Consider the following 13,899-nt stretch of genomic DNA (forward strand, 5'->3'; position numbering starts at 1 on the left):
TTAAGTTATGAAAAGAGAAAATATTTATATAAAATGATTACAAAGTAATGTCTGCAAGTATAATTATAATATATAATAAAGGTAATGTTAACAAAAGTAAAAAATCGAACGTATAATTAGGCAAACGATTTAGAGCACTAAACACAATGCAGTAGGTGGATTTTTGTACAGTAACAGAATCCACACGTTTACTGCAACACAAAATGAATTCCTAAGGGAAGAGGAACCATTTAGGAAGCTCAACTTGTGAGAGCAGATTTGATGCGAAATAAAAAATATTAGCGAAGAAAAACACACATCAATTGTGAAAGATTTATTGAATTGATTTTTAGTACCATTAATTTGAGCACGTACATAAATACGTAATGAGACTTTTAGGTTTAGATATAAGTCATGAAACGTTAGAGTTAGCAAAGAAGCTGATGGAGAGCAAAGACTAATGACGGTAGTTAAATAATATTTTGAGAATATGTTTAAAAACAACAATTAACTGTATATTATCTTTTAAACTTAATGTTATGAATGCTTCTCCGCCCTAGATCCGGTTCTGCCTAGATGTAATGGAGTTCTAAAATACAGCGGCAGCGCGGCCCCTTTGATGTACGTTGGAAATACCCGGAATCCGTTTGATGTTTGTTTTATATTGAGTTTTTAGCAGTCGGTTCATTCACCTTGTTTCTTTTGAATAATTTCTAGGAGGGTTATTTATTTATTTTTTTTTGTTTCTTTATTTTCTGGTAGTTTTAAAAATTTATTTAGAATATATATGGAGTTTATGTAACACAGTTTAGTTAGATTATAATAAATAGTCGGGGTGAAAGTAATCGAAGAATTCAAAGAAGTTATTTAAGTTTGTTAAGTGTTAGTGATAAGTGAATTATTATAACTTAGATAAGTGTGTGTATAGTATTAAATAAATTGAGAACGTAAGAGACAGTGTTTATTTATTCACCCCATGAATAGAAATCGTATAAATAAATAAGGAGAACATTACATTAATTTTAATATAGCTGAGTATACATTTATACAGTATACTGTAAGTTTTTGTAATTTGACATAAATTTGATACTCCGCTTAGCGCTCCAATATAATAGACAATGTCAAGGATTTCATTGTTTGAGATCCAGAGTTCTAAATGAAAAATGACATCTCGCTTTATTCTGTACTCCTCTAATTAGGTCATTCAATAAAAATACAGCAAACCAAATATCTAAAGAGAGTTACAGACATTCCTGCAAATAGTCAAGGCAAAAGTTTTAGTTTAACGTAAAAATACGATATTTATGAGTCTATATTTGAATTAAAATTATGACCAAGGTACATTATTTTTGTTAGTAGATTGTTATTAATAGTTTTACTAATTTATTAGAAACTGTGTATTCCATTCACCATCCATTCAATAAAACTACTTGTGTACTTATTCTAAATTTAGTGAGTACCTACATTTCTAAATGTGTGGAATATGCTTGATTGATATTGATCGTTACTAATTTTCATAATAAGACTTGAAAGAAATATTTCATTTATTTTGAATAAAATTATCAGTTTTATGTTTTGGCTTAAGATGCAATGAATCCGATTGTTTCATAAATAACGTAATATTATACCATTATTGTTTAAGCATCATAAGTCATCATTTTTCAATGTTTCAATATATTGTTTTCGAGAAGTATTTTGCACTACTAACCGCAGCCACTGTATTTGTAGATAATGAAAATAAGTCGAAGTGGAAGAAATAATATTTTTTTTTATATTTAAAAATACTGATTGAATCAACTGAAATTCTAGAAATACATAACTCTACAGAATTTGAATGCTAAATTCCTAAAGATATTGATTGAATTTTTTTTCTTATATCATTATATTATAAAAATTGAACAAAGTGTTAATATAGAATAATGAAAAAAACAATACCAAGGAATTCAATAAAAAATAATATTTAAACAACAGCTATTGTGTGTGACCCACCTTTGCCCTTATCACAGCAACATTAACATACTTTCAACTAATTTGTCCACTAAATTTTGTTTGCCCAAAGTTGCGGAGAAGATTTCTTAGCTCTTGAATGGCTTCTGGTGACGTATGGTCATCCACTGCTTCTTGTAACTGGTTCCAAATATGGAAAACCTTGGTTTTCTATTTATTGTACATATACTGTATATAATTGTTACTTTACGAATGGGTTGAATGTCTTGAATTGACATTTGATGCCAAGGCGTTGATGGGTTTATCCATATTCGTTTTAGTCAATTATCTAAAAACAATCTATAACGAGACTTATCTGTAAGATCGTGGTTTTCTATTTTTTATAATACCATTGTTGGTAATGCCTAATACTCAAGCTTGTTGCACGTGTGCAAGTGTAAATGTCTCGACTGGATCTTAAATTGGCATTATGGATTCTTCTCCTTGTTAAACACCTAACCTAACATTAAAAAATCTTCCTGGATTCTTTAGTTATTACAAGGGTTTCTACGCTACTGCTTATCACATTTCACATAATCAATTTTAGAAAACCCAAAAACCGGCACTTAAATAAATCTCGTTCATGTTTTCTCTAGTAGCAAATATCAGTTTTAAATAGATGGATTTACTTCGGATTATAGGGCGACTTATATATAATAAATATACAAAACGTTTGAATGGAACTAAAATATTTGCCAAAAAATTGAAAATAAAAACAGTGACATATGAATATTTTGATAGAGACGAATATATACGAATAACCATATATGTAATACAACTATATGGACAGTTGGTATGGAAAAAACGTCCCGGTGTCGATAATATTCATTTTTTCTCGTTCAACACACTTTATCTATACTACGCATGCTTGAGAATGTGCAGAACCGAGCTGGAACTTCGGAGGATATCGAAATCGTTGCTATTCTGTCTTCCTTAATCGGAACAACTTATAGAAATTGTCCATAATATAGGAGTATTACATATATGTGACATATCAGGACCCTACCACCCTTTATATTTTTTTTCCAGGGAATAGTAAACATTGTCATTTACATTGATTTTAACTCAGAAACTTTTACTAATAGTTCTGCAAGACACTTTACGGTGTATAGCATTTTGAGTTGCCTAGTTACAATTGAATAATTAATCATTGTCGGTCTCATTGGACATCAAAACTCATATCACCATCTTTTACTTTTAAATTCTTAACAGCTGCTTTTGGTTCGAAATTAGAATCATAGTGGAGTTGTATTTGCGTTATTCGGTATTTTATTTTTTTTTTCAATTGCATTCAATTATCATTACATTATATTGAATAAATTATAACTTAGGTATACTTTTTTGTAATCATTAGATTTCATTTTTCCTTAAAATATTATTTCTGGAATCTCCTTATCGCACAACGGAGATCTGCGTCCCCTGAATTGGAAGAAAAAATCGAAGAGCAGACATTTTAAACATTTTTATTTTTTTTTTATATTCTCTGTGATTTCAGAAACGTGAACCGAAGGTTAATAGTTTTGTTTTCAAAGGATTCTTTCGAATACAGTCAGAATTGGATTGAGCTGAACAGTTTCAGAGACAACAAATTCGTTTAACCAAAAACTATAAATATGTCAATTGATAAATGAAGTCTTTAACTTCTATTTTTCTGTAAGCATATTTTTTATTCATGGATAAATAGTACAAGATGTATTTTTTATAATAGAAAAATTAGGGATCATGTAGTTGTTAATTTCTGACATAATATATTTTATATAAACAATGCTTTTGAAAAATAGTAGATATACATTTGCAGTTCTCTTTCATCCTAATTAAACCTGTTTTCGAGTATCTAAGTCATCCTAACTGGAAGAGTCATTTATAGTTTGAATCAAATAGAACCAGAATAACTACACAGGTCCATTATCAGTCAATACTAAAATCATAAAATTAAAATATAGGTGAGTATTGTCTACATCAGTGATTTCCATGGTGGATCAGGTGCACGGGAAGCTTTACAACAGGACTGTACTTGAATTTCCATAGTTAGATTTAATTTTTTAACGAGTTATGGAGTAATGTTGCAACTAAAACTAGTAATTTGTAACTAAGTATTTTGAAAGTAGTTTACGATAAAAAAGTTTGGGACTTCTGATCTACAGTATTTTCCTAAAATTGTTATATTGCATTACTTTTTGATAACATAAAATGGTCTCATTGAAGTTAACGAAAATGATTCTACTATACTTAAATTTTCATGCAATCACTATCATACACTATAAATCATTTCATGGTTCTACATGTACAAGGTGTACACTTATATAAAGCTGATAGTGAATTCCAAATAGGGAACACAAATTTTGTTTATGAAGAAGTTCCCTTTTTAAATATAATTAGCTGTAACATTTATAATTTTATAACAAATTATGAAACAAGGTGTACCACACATGTAATTCATGGAATAAATTTGAAAAAATAAAATTAAAGTGCCACTTTAATTTGTTCAGACCTGTTGTTTCTAAGTTGCCTTGAAACTGAAGCTGTTTTTCAGTTAAATAGGTTTTCTGAGTTGTCTTCTAACCGAGCTTGGTAAAGAAGTGGATTAAAGAAGATATTAAAGTCTTCTCAACAAATCATTAAGTAGTAGATATTAAATTCATGAAAGGTCAAAAAAGAACGAAGTGTTTAACAACAATTTATTGAAAATGGATGAAAAAGATTTCTATCCGAAAAAAGGTAATATATTGGAGACAATAAATATCAGGGATTTCAAAGAGGTCACAAGTTCCCATAGGAAAACATGGAGAAACGGCCGAGAATCCGTGAAAACAAAAACTTTCTATTTTCCAAATTACGACATGTATGGAACACCTTTTATAATTTGATATTGATTAACGAAGTGTCTATTGGCACCCTTCACGGAAAAATCCGTGGCTCTAATTTCAACCATAGAGAGACGGACATTTTTAAAGAAATGAGCCAAATGAAGCTTTATCCGTGTCTCTAATTTCAGCAGTGAATGTTACAATAATAAGCTTTAACTCACGGATGAATATTGTCCACGGATAAATACCACCCACAGATGAAATCTGACATATGTGATTTCTAATCCCAATATATTTCTGTCATTCATTTAAAATTTCCGTGTTTCTAAGATTAAAATTAGACCACAGTTTTTTCCGTGGAGGGTGGTGATTTTGGATCATATGGTAAGATTTAGAGACACGGAAAAAAGCTTCATTCTGATCCGTTTCTATAAAAATTTCCGGATCTCTAAGGTTAAAATGATGGCCACGGATTTTTCTGTGGAAAGTGGAGATTTTCGTATCTCTAAAAGCCACGGAAATTTTCGTGGAAAGTGCCAATAACAGAAACGATTGATTAAATCTCTTACAGTATATTTGTTTATATATAAAAATGGTAACATAGGAACTTAATTCACACTCTTTGTACATATTTTACAATATTACAAAATCCTCTAATATGCAGTTCGATAGTAACTTACTATTTGCAATCCTTGACATTTATATCAAGAAAAATACATTAGAAGTTCTTTTCAGTACTTGTATACAACATTTATTTCAGAAACATGTCAGTTGCTTTATGTTGAATGGAACAAAAGTTCGTTAACATAAGATTTGTTCCAACCTGCTAGTCGGGATCGTTCTTGGATCGGTTATTGGAAGCGTTTATAGATATTTTCTGCGCAATCTCCGGCAATGCACGGTTCTTGTAAGAGTATTTGCTATCAACCAAGTATCGAAAAGACCGTCCCGGAAATGGTTCACAAACGATACATAAGTCGGTTGAAACGCAAAACAGAATCGTTCGTATAACGGTAACCACCTGGTTGAAACACGTAAGCAGAGTAAAATTATCAAGATTTTATCTCAAAGACTAATCTTCCAAGTACTTGAAGTCCATATTATAAATATAACGATAATTTTTTTGTGGAGTACCCTGCAGAAACTTACTTGAGAATAATGATGGTCTATCAATAATAAGCTTTTATGGTCTAATTGAATCAATTTACAACTCTTTCGCGTAAGTGCTTAATAGTTAGCAAGTTAAGTATACACAACTACAAAAAGTATAATAAAATTGGATAGAAAACTGTAAATATACCAATTCTCCAAATAATGACGCTAAAGATATTGCTAAAAATAATAATTTATATATTCCCTTCGATGAAATTTATCAATATTGATATGTTAATTCAATAAAAAAGTTTGAATGTATTATTATAAGCAGTAAAAAGTTTATTACTGCAACCAAAAAATGTAAAATTTTTCATTAATACTTCACTAATGAGATATAGTGGCCCTGACATATTTAGACATATTTGTTATTGAAGATAAAATTAACAAAAAATCCTAGTTGTCTCAAATTACAGTGGAGTTTGTTGGCAGAATAAAGCTGACGTCAAACTTCAGCTAATGGGTAAAACAGGTATCTTCATGAGAAGAAGATTTTAATGTATCGGGTATAATAGGAAGCGTATAAATTATCATAAAAGTGAAAATGTTATACAGACAAAGCGCCAGATTGGCAATAAATGTTTGTATCGGTAAGTTGTGTAGTTATGAAGAAGTTGTGAATCGGAACACCTTAATTACACGTTTGTAATAATAAACTGAGCAGTAGAATACCTGTAACGGACGGTATCGGACAAGGAGACGGCCTTAGTGCGATCTCGTTCAACATCGTAATGGATGAGATTATAAATGAGGTAAAGTAAGCTGGAAAAGGATACCAGATGGGAAACAAAGAAATAAAAATAGTATGTTATGCTGATGATGCAGTGATAATCTCAGAAGACGAAGATAACTTACTAGGGCTACTGTATAGGTTTAACAAATAGCGAAAGCTCTTAACATGCAAATATCCCTGAAGAAAATCAGATCTTTTACAGTATCCAGAGAACTGAGAAGATGTAAACTCGCAATATACGATCAGAGTGAGAACCACCTACAAGATGGTATTAAAGCTGGTCTTCATCATCCCAGCTGCAGCTAGGAAACTATTGATGCAAACACACGTACGATGAAGAAGATACTCACACTGATAAGTGATAATGTTGAAATACTATTAATAAGGAATCAAATGTATTAATTCGGATTATCTAAGTTAAAATGTAAGGTTCCAGGATAATGCAAAGGTATACACATGTGCAGTTTTTACAGTACATGTCTATGAAATATGTTATCAGTTGGTGACCCTTTCACTCTATTCTCCAGATTTAGTGGCTATTTTCTATATAAAAATGAAAAATAATGGAAAGAGATTTGATTCTAACAGCAAAGTAAACTCACAAACAAATTTTGATAATTTAGATGCAGGCAAAAAAATGAAGAAAAATTTGACGAATTGTTTAAGAAAGTAGATACTTTGATTGATGATTTTTTTATCTTTAAACATGCAGTTGTCGTCCCGTTTTTATATACCTATACTCATTTTGACAAAGGATCTTCAGTATTTCAGTTGGAAAATTAAGCAATTGGGAATTTATGGTTCTATTGTACCAATCCCATCAAAATTGTGAAGCTAGTCAAAATGACATCTGATAACTCACACAGTAGAGTAGCGGGTTATGGAATTGTATCAGACTAACTAAGGATTGAAAAGTGATTAAAACAAGGAGATTTAATTTCGACAGTGGCTTTTAATCTGGCGTTGGAAAAAATTTACACCATAAATAGTAAATAATTGCATTCTATAGACTAGAAGAGGCTGCAAAAAGTTATGGATTAACCAAGAGGAAACAAAGTATATAGTGTTAAGACAAAATGTGATTCGTAGAAATGAATACATTGAGATTAAAGCGGGAAAGGATAAAAAATATTAATTTAAATTCCTGGGAGCATCACTGTCAAATAAAAATGAGGGGGAATAAGGAGGAGACATGGGTTTTAACAAATGCTAAAGAAACAAAACTGGCTATATGAGAAGGGAAGGTGCTTAGAAAACTTTTTGACGTCATAAAAAGAAGTGATGGATTTGTATAAATACCCATAACAAGATACATGAAAGCGTAAAGAGTAAGATGGTTGGAGTTTACTGAAAGGTTTCTGGGAAATAGATTTGTCAAAAAGCTCATTGAAGAAGGGGAATGGAGTACAAAATGGAGGGGAAGACCATCGAAAAAATGGTGTCATTTTGAAGGTTATTAGAGGAATAGAGCAGAATTAGAGGGCAAAAGTACAGAATCGCAACATGTAGAGAATAATTGTGAAATCGGTAATTTCGGGAAAAGTTTACTATGTTAAATAAAATCATGATCAACAAAGAAACAGAAAAAGAACGTAATATGGCTAATCACATGTATAACTAGCATAGTGTTTTCAAACAAAAACCATAAAAGCCATTTTCAGTGAATATATTGATGCATTCGTTCTACTGCTCGAGCAGACAACTTTGTTCAATTTAAAATTACCTTTTTTCTAACGAGTATATAATCATTACAGTTATCAGCCTTTAATATTTCTGTAAGTGAAATGAAAGTGGAATAAACGACAAATCAAATGTTAATCAGCAACAAAAAAATGAGCGCTATAGTACAAGTTGTAATTGAGAAATTACAGTTTGATTACTTATATTAAGGTCATTTGGATTGACAGAGAGATATATCAAATGCAAAGTTCGAAGAAAACAAGCATAATTCATTCATTTGATTGTTATTTGTAAGGAATATGTAAATATAAGGAAATAGATTATGTTAATAATGGAAGATATAATTCAAAGAAAATAAAAAAACGTTATTTGGGGTAAATTCATTGGAAGTCCATTTATCTCTTTATAAGTATGTGTATCAAGATGATTGTTATTTATTTCCCTTACTATCGTCATTGTTCGTATAATTTTTGAGTTGAATGCTTGCCTTGAACTAACTGCCTCATTCATCGTAAAAGAACAATCGAATTATCATGGAAGAAATTAGCATTCATTTATGTATTGCTCAACTTCCTTTTGTTTTGTCTTAATAGCTGTAAGCCTTTTTATTCCCCTCATATTCAATATCTATCGTTGCTTTTTAAGCGTGAAATAAATTATTTTCTTGCGATAGCTCGTACTTATACCTGTACTTCCGTCAAAGTCCTATTTGTTATTATTTTTGAGCCATGTACATAGCACCTACATCATTTGAGGTACTTCCTCCCATGTCTCTTAATGAGTTATGAACAGTTTCAATTTTGTTTATTTCATCAATTTCGTTCATACCATCAATTTCGTGAAGTATTTTAATTTTCATCATACAACTTATGAATTTCTACCCGTCAAAATCGCAAAAACTATGCACTACTAAGGGTATTTTGTCTTTAATTTTATAGTGCAACTCAAGGTACATAATTGAAACATTTTATTCAAGCAATTGAAAACTCATGATTCTATCCATAAGTGCGATTTTTATCTTGGTTTATCGTTTACGAAATAAAATATGTCATCAAATTCCTGCTTTTTATTCTTTAAACTTTGATTATTTCCTCAAATGACTATCTAACCAAACCGACGCATAGTGTATAAAACTTAAAGAAGGTATAAAGGTTTACGGTGTCTTGGCTATCTTATTCTTTACCAGAGTTTTTTGATCGTAGAACCAAAATTTATGCTGTCACGTATTTTGTGATGAGCGCTAATCTAAAGCGAGATTTTTTTTTAAATGAACTCTTCACACGTAATTCTCAAGTTTGCTGTAATTGAAGTTTCCCCGCACTGAAGTTGTTTCCATTAATATTTAACTATATTTTGAATAGAAATTTTTGTTAATATTATACAAGGATTACTGTGAGATGTGGAGAACAAATATCGAACTAGCGACTACTGTTTTGATTTGTATGGAATAAATTCAATTTTATCGTTATTCTAGCTAGACGTGACAAAAAGCGGTGAAGTTCCGTCTTGTTGGTAGTAAATAGATCGATCTATCTCATTTGGATGATTAACATCAGGAAAAAGTATTTGTAGTGTAGGCATTAAGTAGTTAATAAAAAAAATTAGATAAACCTCACCATTAACTGTGTGTTCACAAAAATAAGAGCCAAGAATTATTGTTATAATACCAGACCAAATGTTCACTTTTTTAGAATATTGAATGTGAATGCGTCACACATCCAGTGAGGTTTTTCTCTGCTCCAATATATACATCGCTTCATCAGGAAAAACTATTTTTTTATAAAATACAAACCTGCGTTTATTCTGTCCATCATCAATTCACAGAATTGTTGCCTTCTATCAGAATCAACTTCATTTAACTCTTGGACCAACTGAACTTTGTAAGGGTGGTATTTTTCTTTATGCAAAACTCTCAAAATAGATGATTTACTCACATCATTGTCGGTGACAAGTTCTCGAGTTGTCTTATGCGGATACTCCTCAATCTCTAGAAGTATATCTAACTTTTTCCATCAGTAAATTGAACGTTTCTATCTGGTTTTTCAATATTTTCTACATACTGTGAAACGTGATGACCAGGGTATTTATTATTAAAAATTTCACAACCTCCTTTTGAGCTCTTGTTCTATTACCTGATTTACCTGATTTAGAAATTAGGATAACGGAAGCAATTAACTATATAACCCCTGAGGCCAAAATGTTGTATGACAATTCAAAAAATCGCGTCGGTTATTGTCAAGAAGTGAATGGTGGTTATTTTGAATATATTGAAAAATGAATTCTAAATAATATGCGACATTATTATCTTCATTATACGTAAGGTTTTCTGATAGAGACATTATCTAAATTTTACATCTTAAAAATTAATTTTCTCAGTTTTGATTGCACCAAATTTTAAAAAAAAACTTTGTATTGCTGAGCAGAGGAGTTTCTTATTTAAAATTTTCGAGGGGATGCTTAGAATTCCGTGTGTGTGCACGCTTTTTTCACATAGTACATAATAACGCTAAAATTGAATTTATTCAATACATCTTGACTACAATAAAATATACATTTTCACACCAATTTCCTCTTCTATTTCTGCACAAACTTCCTGATCTTGGGTACAGATAATTATTGATAGTATACGAGTATTTATCATTTGATTTCCGATGTTAAAAGTTTATTCCTAGTTATGGATTACCACTTAAATTGTATTGAATTAACCAAAAATAACGTTCATATACTGATATTTTTAAACAAAAATTATGAGTAAAATGATCTGCTGGAAACTAATGATATCTAATTGGACATCATAGGGTACGATTAATTTTAATTTTCCCGTAGTAAAATAACGATAAATATAAATCATACCCATTTTAATCTGGAAATTGTTTTGTCAAGCAAATAAAACCTTGTTTATAGTAATTATTTTCGTGTTTCTATGAACCTGTGACCATTTATCATAAAACTTAATTTTGAAATAAGTTGTAAAGTCTTGGAAATAATATTAAATTCTACGTTTCATGTTCAGACACTGGGTTTTCACCCTTTTGTAAACAGTCTCTTATACCTTTAAGGATCAATTCTACTCGACGGTCAAGTGCCTCCAAATGGGGCTCCCACAGTATTGGACTGATAGGATCTGAGCTCATGCTTATCCGCATCGCCGCACTCAATTTTATAGGTCCGTTGTGGAATCTGGAACAAATTAAATTTAATTAGAAGATTTCCGAATGGAGAAACTAATAGATAATAATTTTAAAATAAATTATTTTCCAATAATTTGTATAGTAATAAGATTGCATCTATAATCTTTCAATTATTTATGTCAAATTAGTTTTGTCAAACGTGCATTTATGGTATATCACAGATAATTCGGTGAAATATAATATTCGCTAGTTATTGGGACTATAACGTTAGAATCTTGTACCTACTTATTATTCGTTGAATCATTTGCTGCAAAAATTCATCACACTTTAAATATTGATATTACTTTACATTCACATCACATAGTTTTTTGTAGATGAAATAAAAGGAAAACCTATCTAGAAAAATTGTAGAAAATGTCAGGTCTGTAACTTAATAATAACATTTTCTTTAGCAAAATTTCGGTTTATAATCGTTAGTATGTACTACCGATACATTGTTGTAAGTGAAAAATAATATGTGCCTTTATTTGCTTTATCGCTTCCATCGAATCAAATCGGGTTCCTTTCAAAACAAATCTTTTTCTAACCAACCTTTCAAGGAAATCTGAGCAGATCCGTTGACGCAAGAGCTTTTGGTCAGGAGTCAGATTTTTTGGCATCAACTTCGCACAGATTTTTGTCATGTGTAATTCCTCGTATAAAATTTTTCTAACCTTTTCATTATCTGCACGCACAATTTGGTTGATTTTGGTCACTGTTTAGTGCTCTCTCGGCCCTCACTAAAGCGCTTACACCACTCAAAAACACACGCTCGAGATAGAGAATTGCAACAAATTTTAAACACTCAATTGGAGTTCTTTTTTTAATTAAGGAAAAACTTTCTACCTACAGGAAATCAAAGGCATACTATGAGCAAAATATAGAAGAATAGGAATAACCAAACTATCCGTCAGGCTTACATTGAAGGATGGTCTGTAGGTTTCATTATGTTCACTGCTTATGACTGATATATCTAGGGATTTTTGGCTGATGGATTATTACTATGTGGTGTATAAGAAAACAGAAAACTTAATCCAATCTGCAATTAATTTAAACGGAGCGGGAAGCTGCTCATGAAGATAGGACTCTCAAGCTAGATAACAAAAATTTTATTTTTTCAATGCCTTACAAGAAAAATCTGCAGATGATTGGGAACGTGCATAAAGCATATAACAAGTTTTGAAAATGAAATGTGGGACATGGTAGATGGAATTTCTCTTTCTTTCTCTAATATTTAACAAATTTCTTCTATTTTTGATATCATTGTTTGATATCGGATATGGAGCATAAGTCACGACGTGACCACACATTCCATCATTGCAAAACGTCATCAATCTGCGTTGGGTTACCGCTACTTAAACGTTACTGCCGTTAATGTTTCTTTCCCAAAATGTGAATGACAAAGCATGATTCGTTTCCTGGAAGCTGAAAGGAATAGTGCATCGGAAATTTATAGGCGACTAAACAATGTTTATAACTAAAACTGCATGACTGATATATCGAAATTTTAGAAATAGCCGAAATAGTGCACGATAAATTGATTAGAAAGTAACTAAGAAAGAAAATGTGTCGTTACACACGACCTTGTTAAAACGAGATGTCATAGGTTTACCATATTTGCCTGGTCTATAGAATTTTCACATACTCTATCATCAAAAAAGGTTTGAACTCGATGGGCCCCAAAAATTATTACGGACGGCACCAAAACTTGCTATCAGTTTTCAAAATTACTTGACTGTTATGGCGATGAAGGACAATAGGAGACGGAACGTGGATTCAATAGGATAGGCCGGAAACAAAACGTCAAAGGATTGGTGCATCCGAAATTTACGGCGACTAAGCAATGTTTATAAAAAAACTGCATGACTGATATACCGAAATTTTTCATATGGCCGAAATAGTGCACGATATATAGAATAGAAAGTAACCAAGAACGTAAGTGTCTCGTTACACACGATCTTGTTGAAACGAGATGACATAGCTTTACCATAATTGCCTTGTCTATAGAAGTTTCTCTCATACTCTATCATCAGAAAATTTTGGACTCGCTGGGTCCCAGAAATTATTACGGACGGCACCAAAACAGGAGAGGAGAGAGAACAGTAGATGGAACGTGGATTCAATACGACAGACCCGAAACAAACGCTTCCAAACTAATGAAGATTTCCGAAACAACAGACATTGTAAAACTTGTCCAGGGACACAATAATTATATTGAAAAGTGAACTTGAGTATAACAGAATTTTTTAAATAAATTTATTGTTTTATGTTAGCTTTCTTAGTCTTTTTTTTTGGCCATTCGCAGGTTTAAGAAGAAACGACCCACGTATTTTGGATATTAAGAAATAACAAAAAAACAGATGGAATCACTATAATGTTGAAAAGACAAAAC

At 31.1% G+C, this 13,899-nt stretch overlaps 1 protein-coding gene across 2 annotated transcripts in view; it reads right to left on the reverse strand.

The window, feature by feature from the left end:
- Positions 1-368: 368 nt before the first annotated feature.
- The window catches only part of LOC130444484 (extracellular serine/threonine protein CG31145), a 204,018-nt gene continuing 190,487 nt past the window's right edge, over positions 369-13,899 (reverse strand). For both annotated transcript variants that reach the window (XM_056779631.1, XM_056779620.1), the window contains one exon: positions 369-11,517. In XM_056779631.1, the coding sequence (XP_056635609.1) occupies positions 11,334-11,517 (184 nt within the window). In that variant the 3' untranslated portion in view covers positions 369-11,333. The remainder of the gene's footprint in view (positions 11,518-13,899) is intronic.

This window comes from Diorhabda sublineata, chromosome 1 (assembly GCF_026230105.1).
Source record: "Diorhabda sublineata isolate icDioSubl1.1 chromosome 1, icDioSubl1.1, whole genome shotgun sequence".
NCBI lineage: Eukaryota > Metazoa > Arthropoda > Insecta > Coleoptera > Chrysomelidae > Diorhabda > Diorhabda sublineata.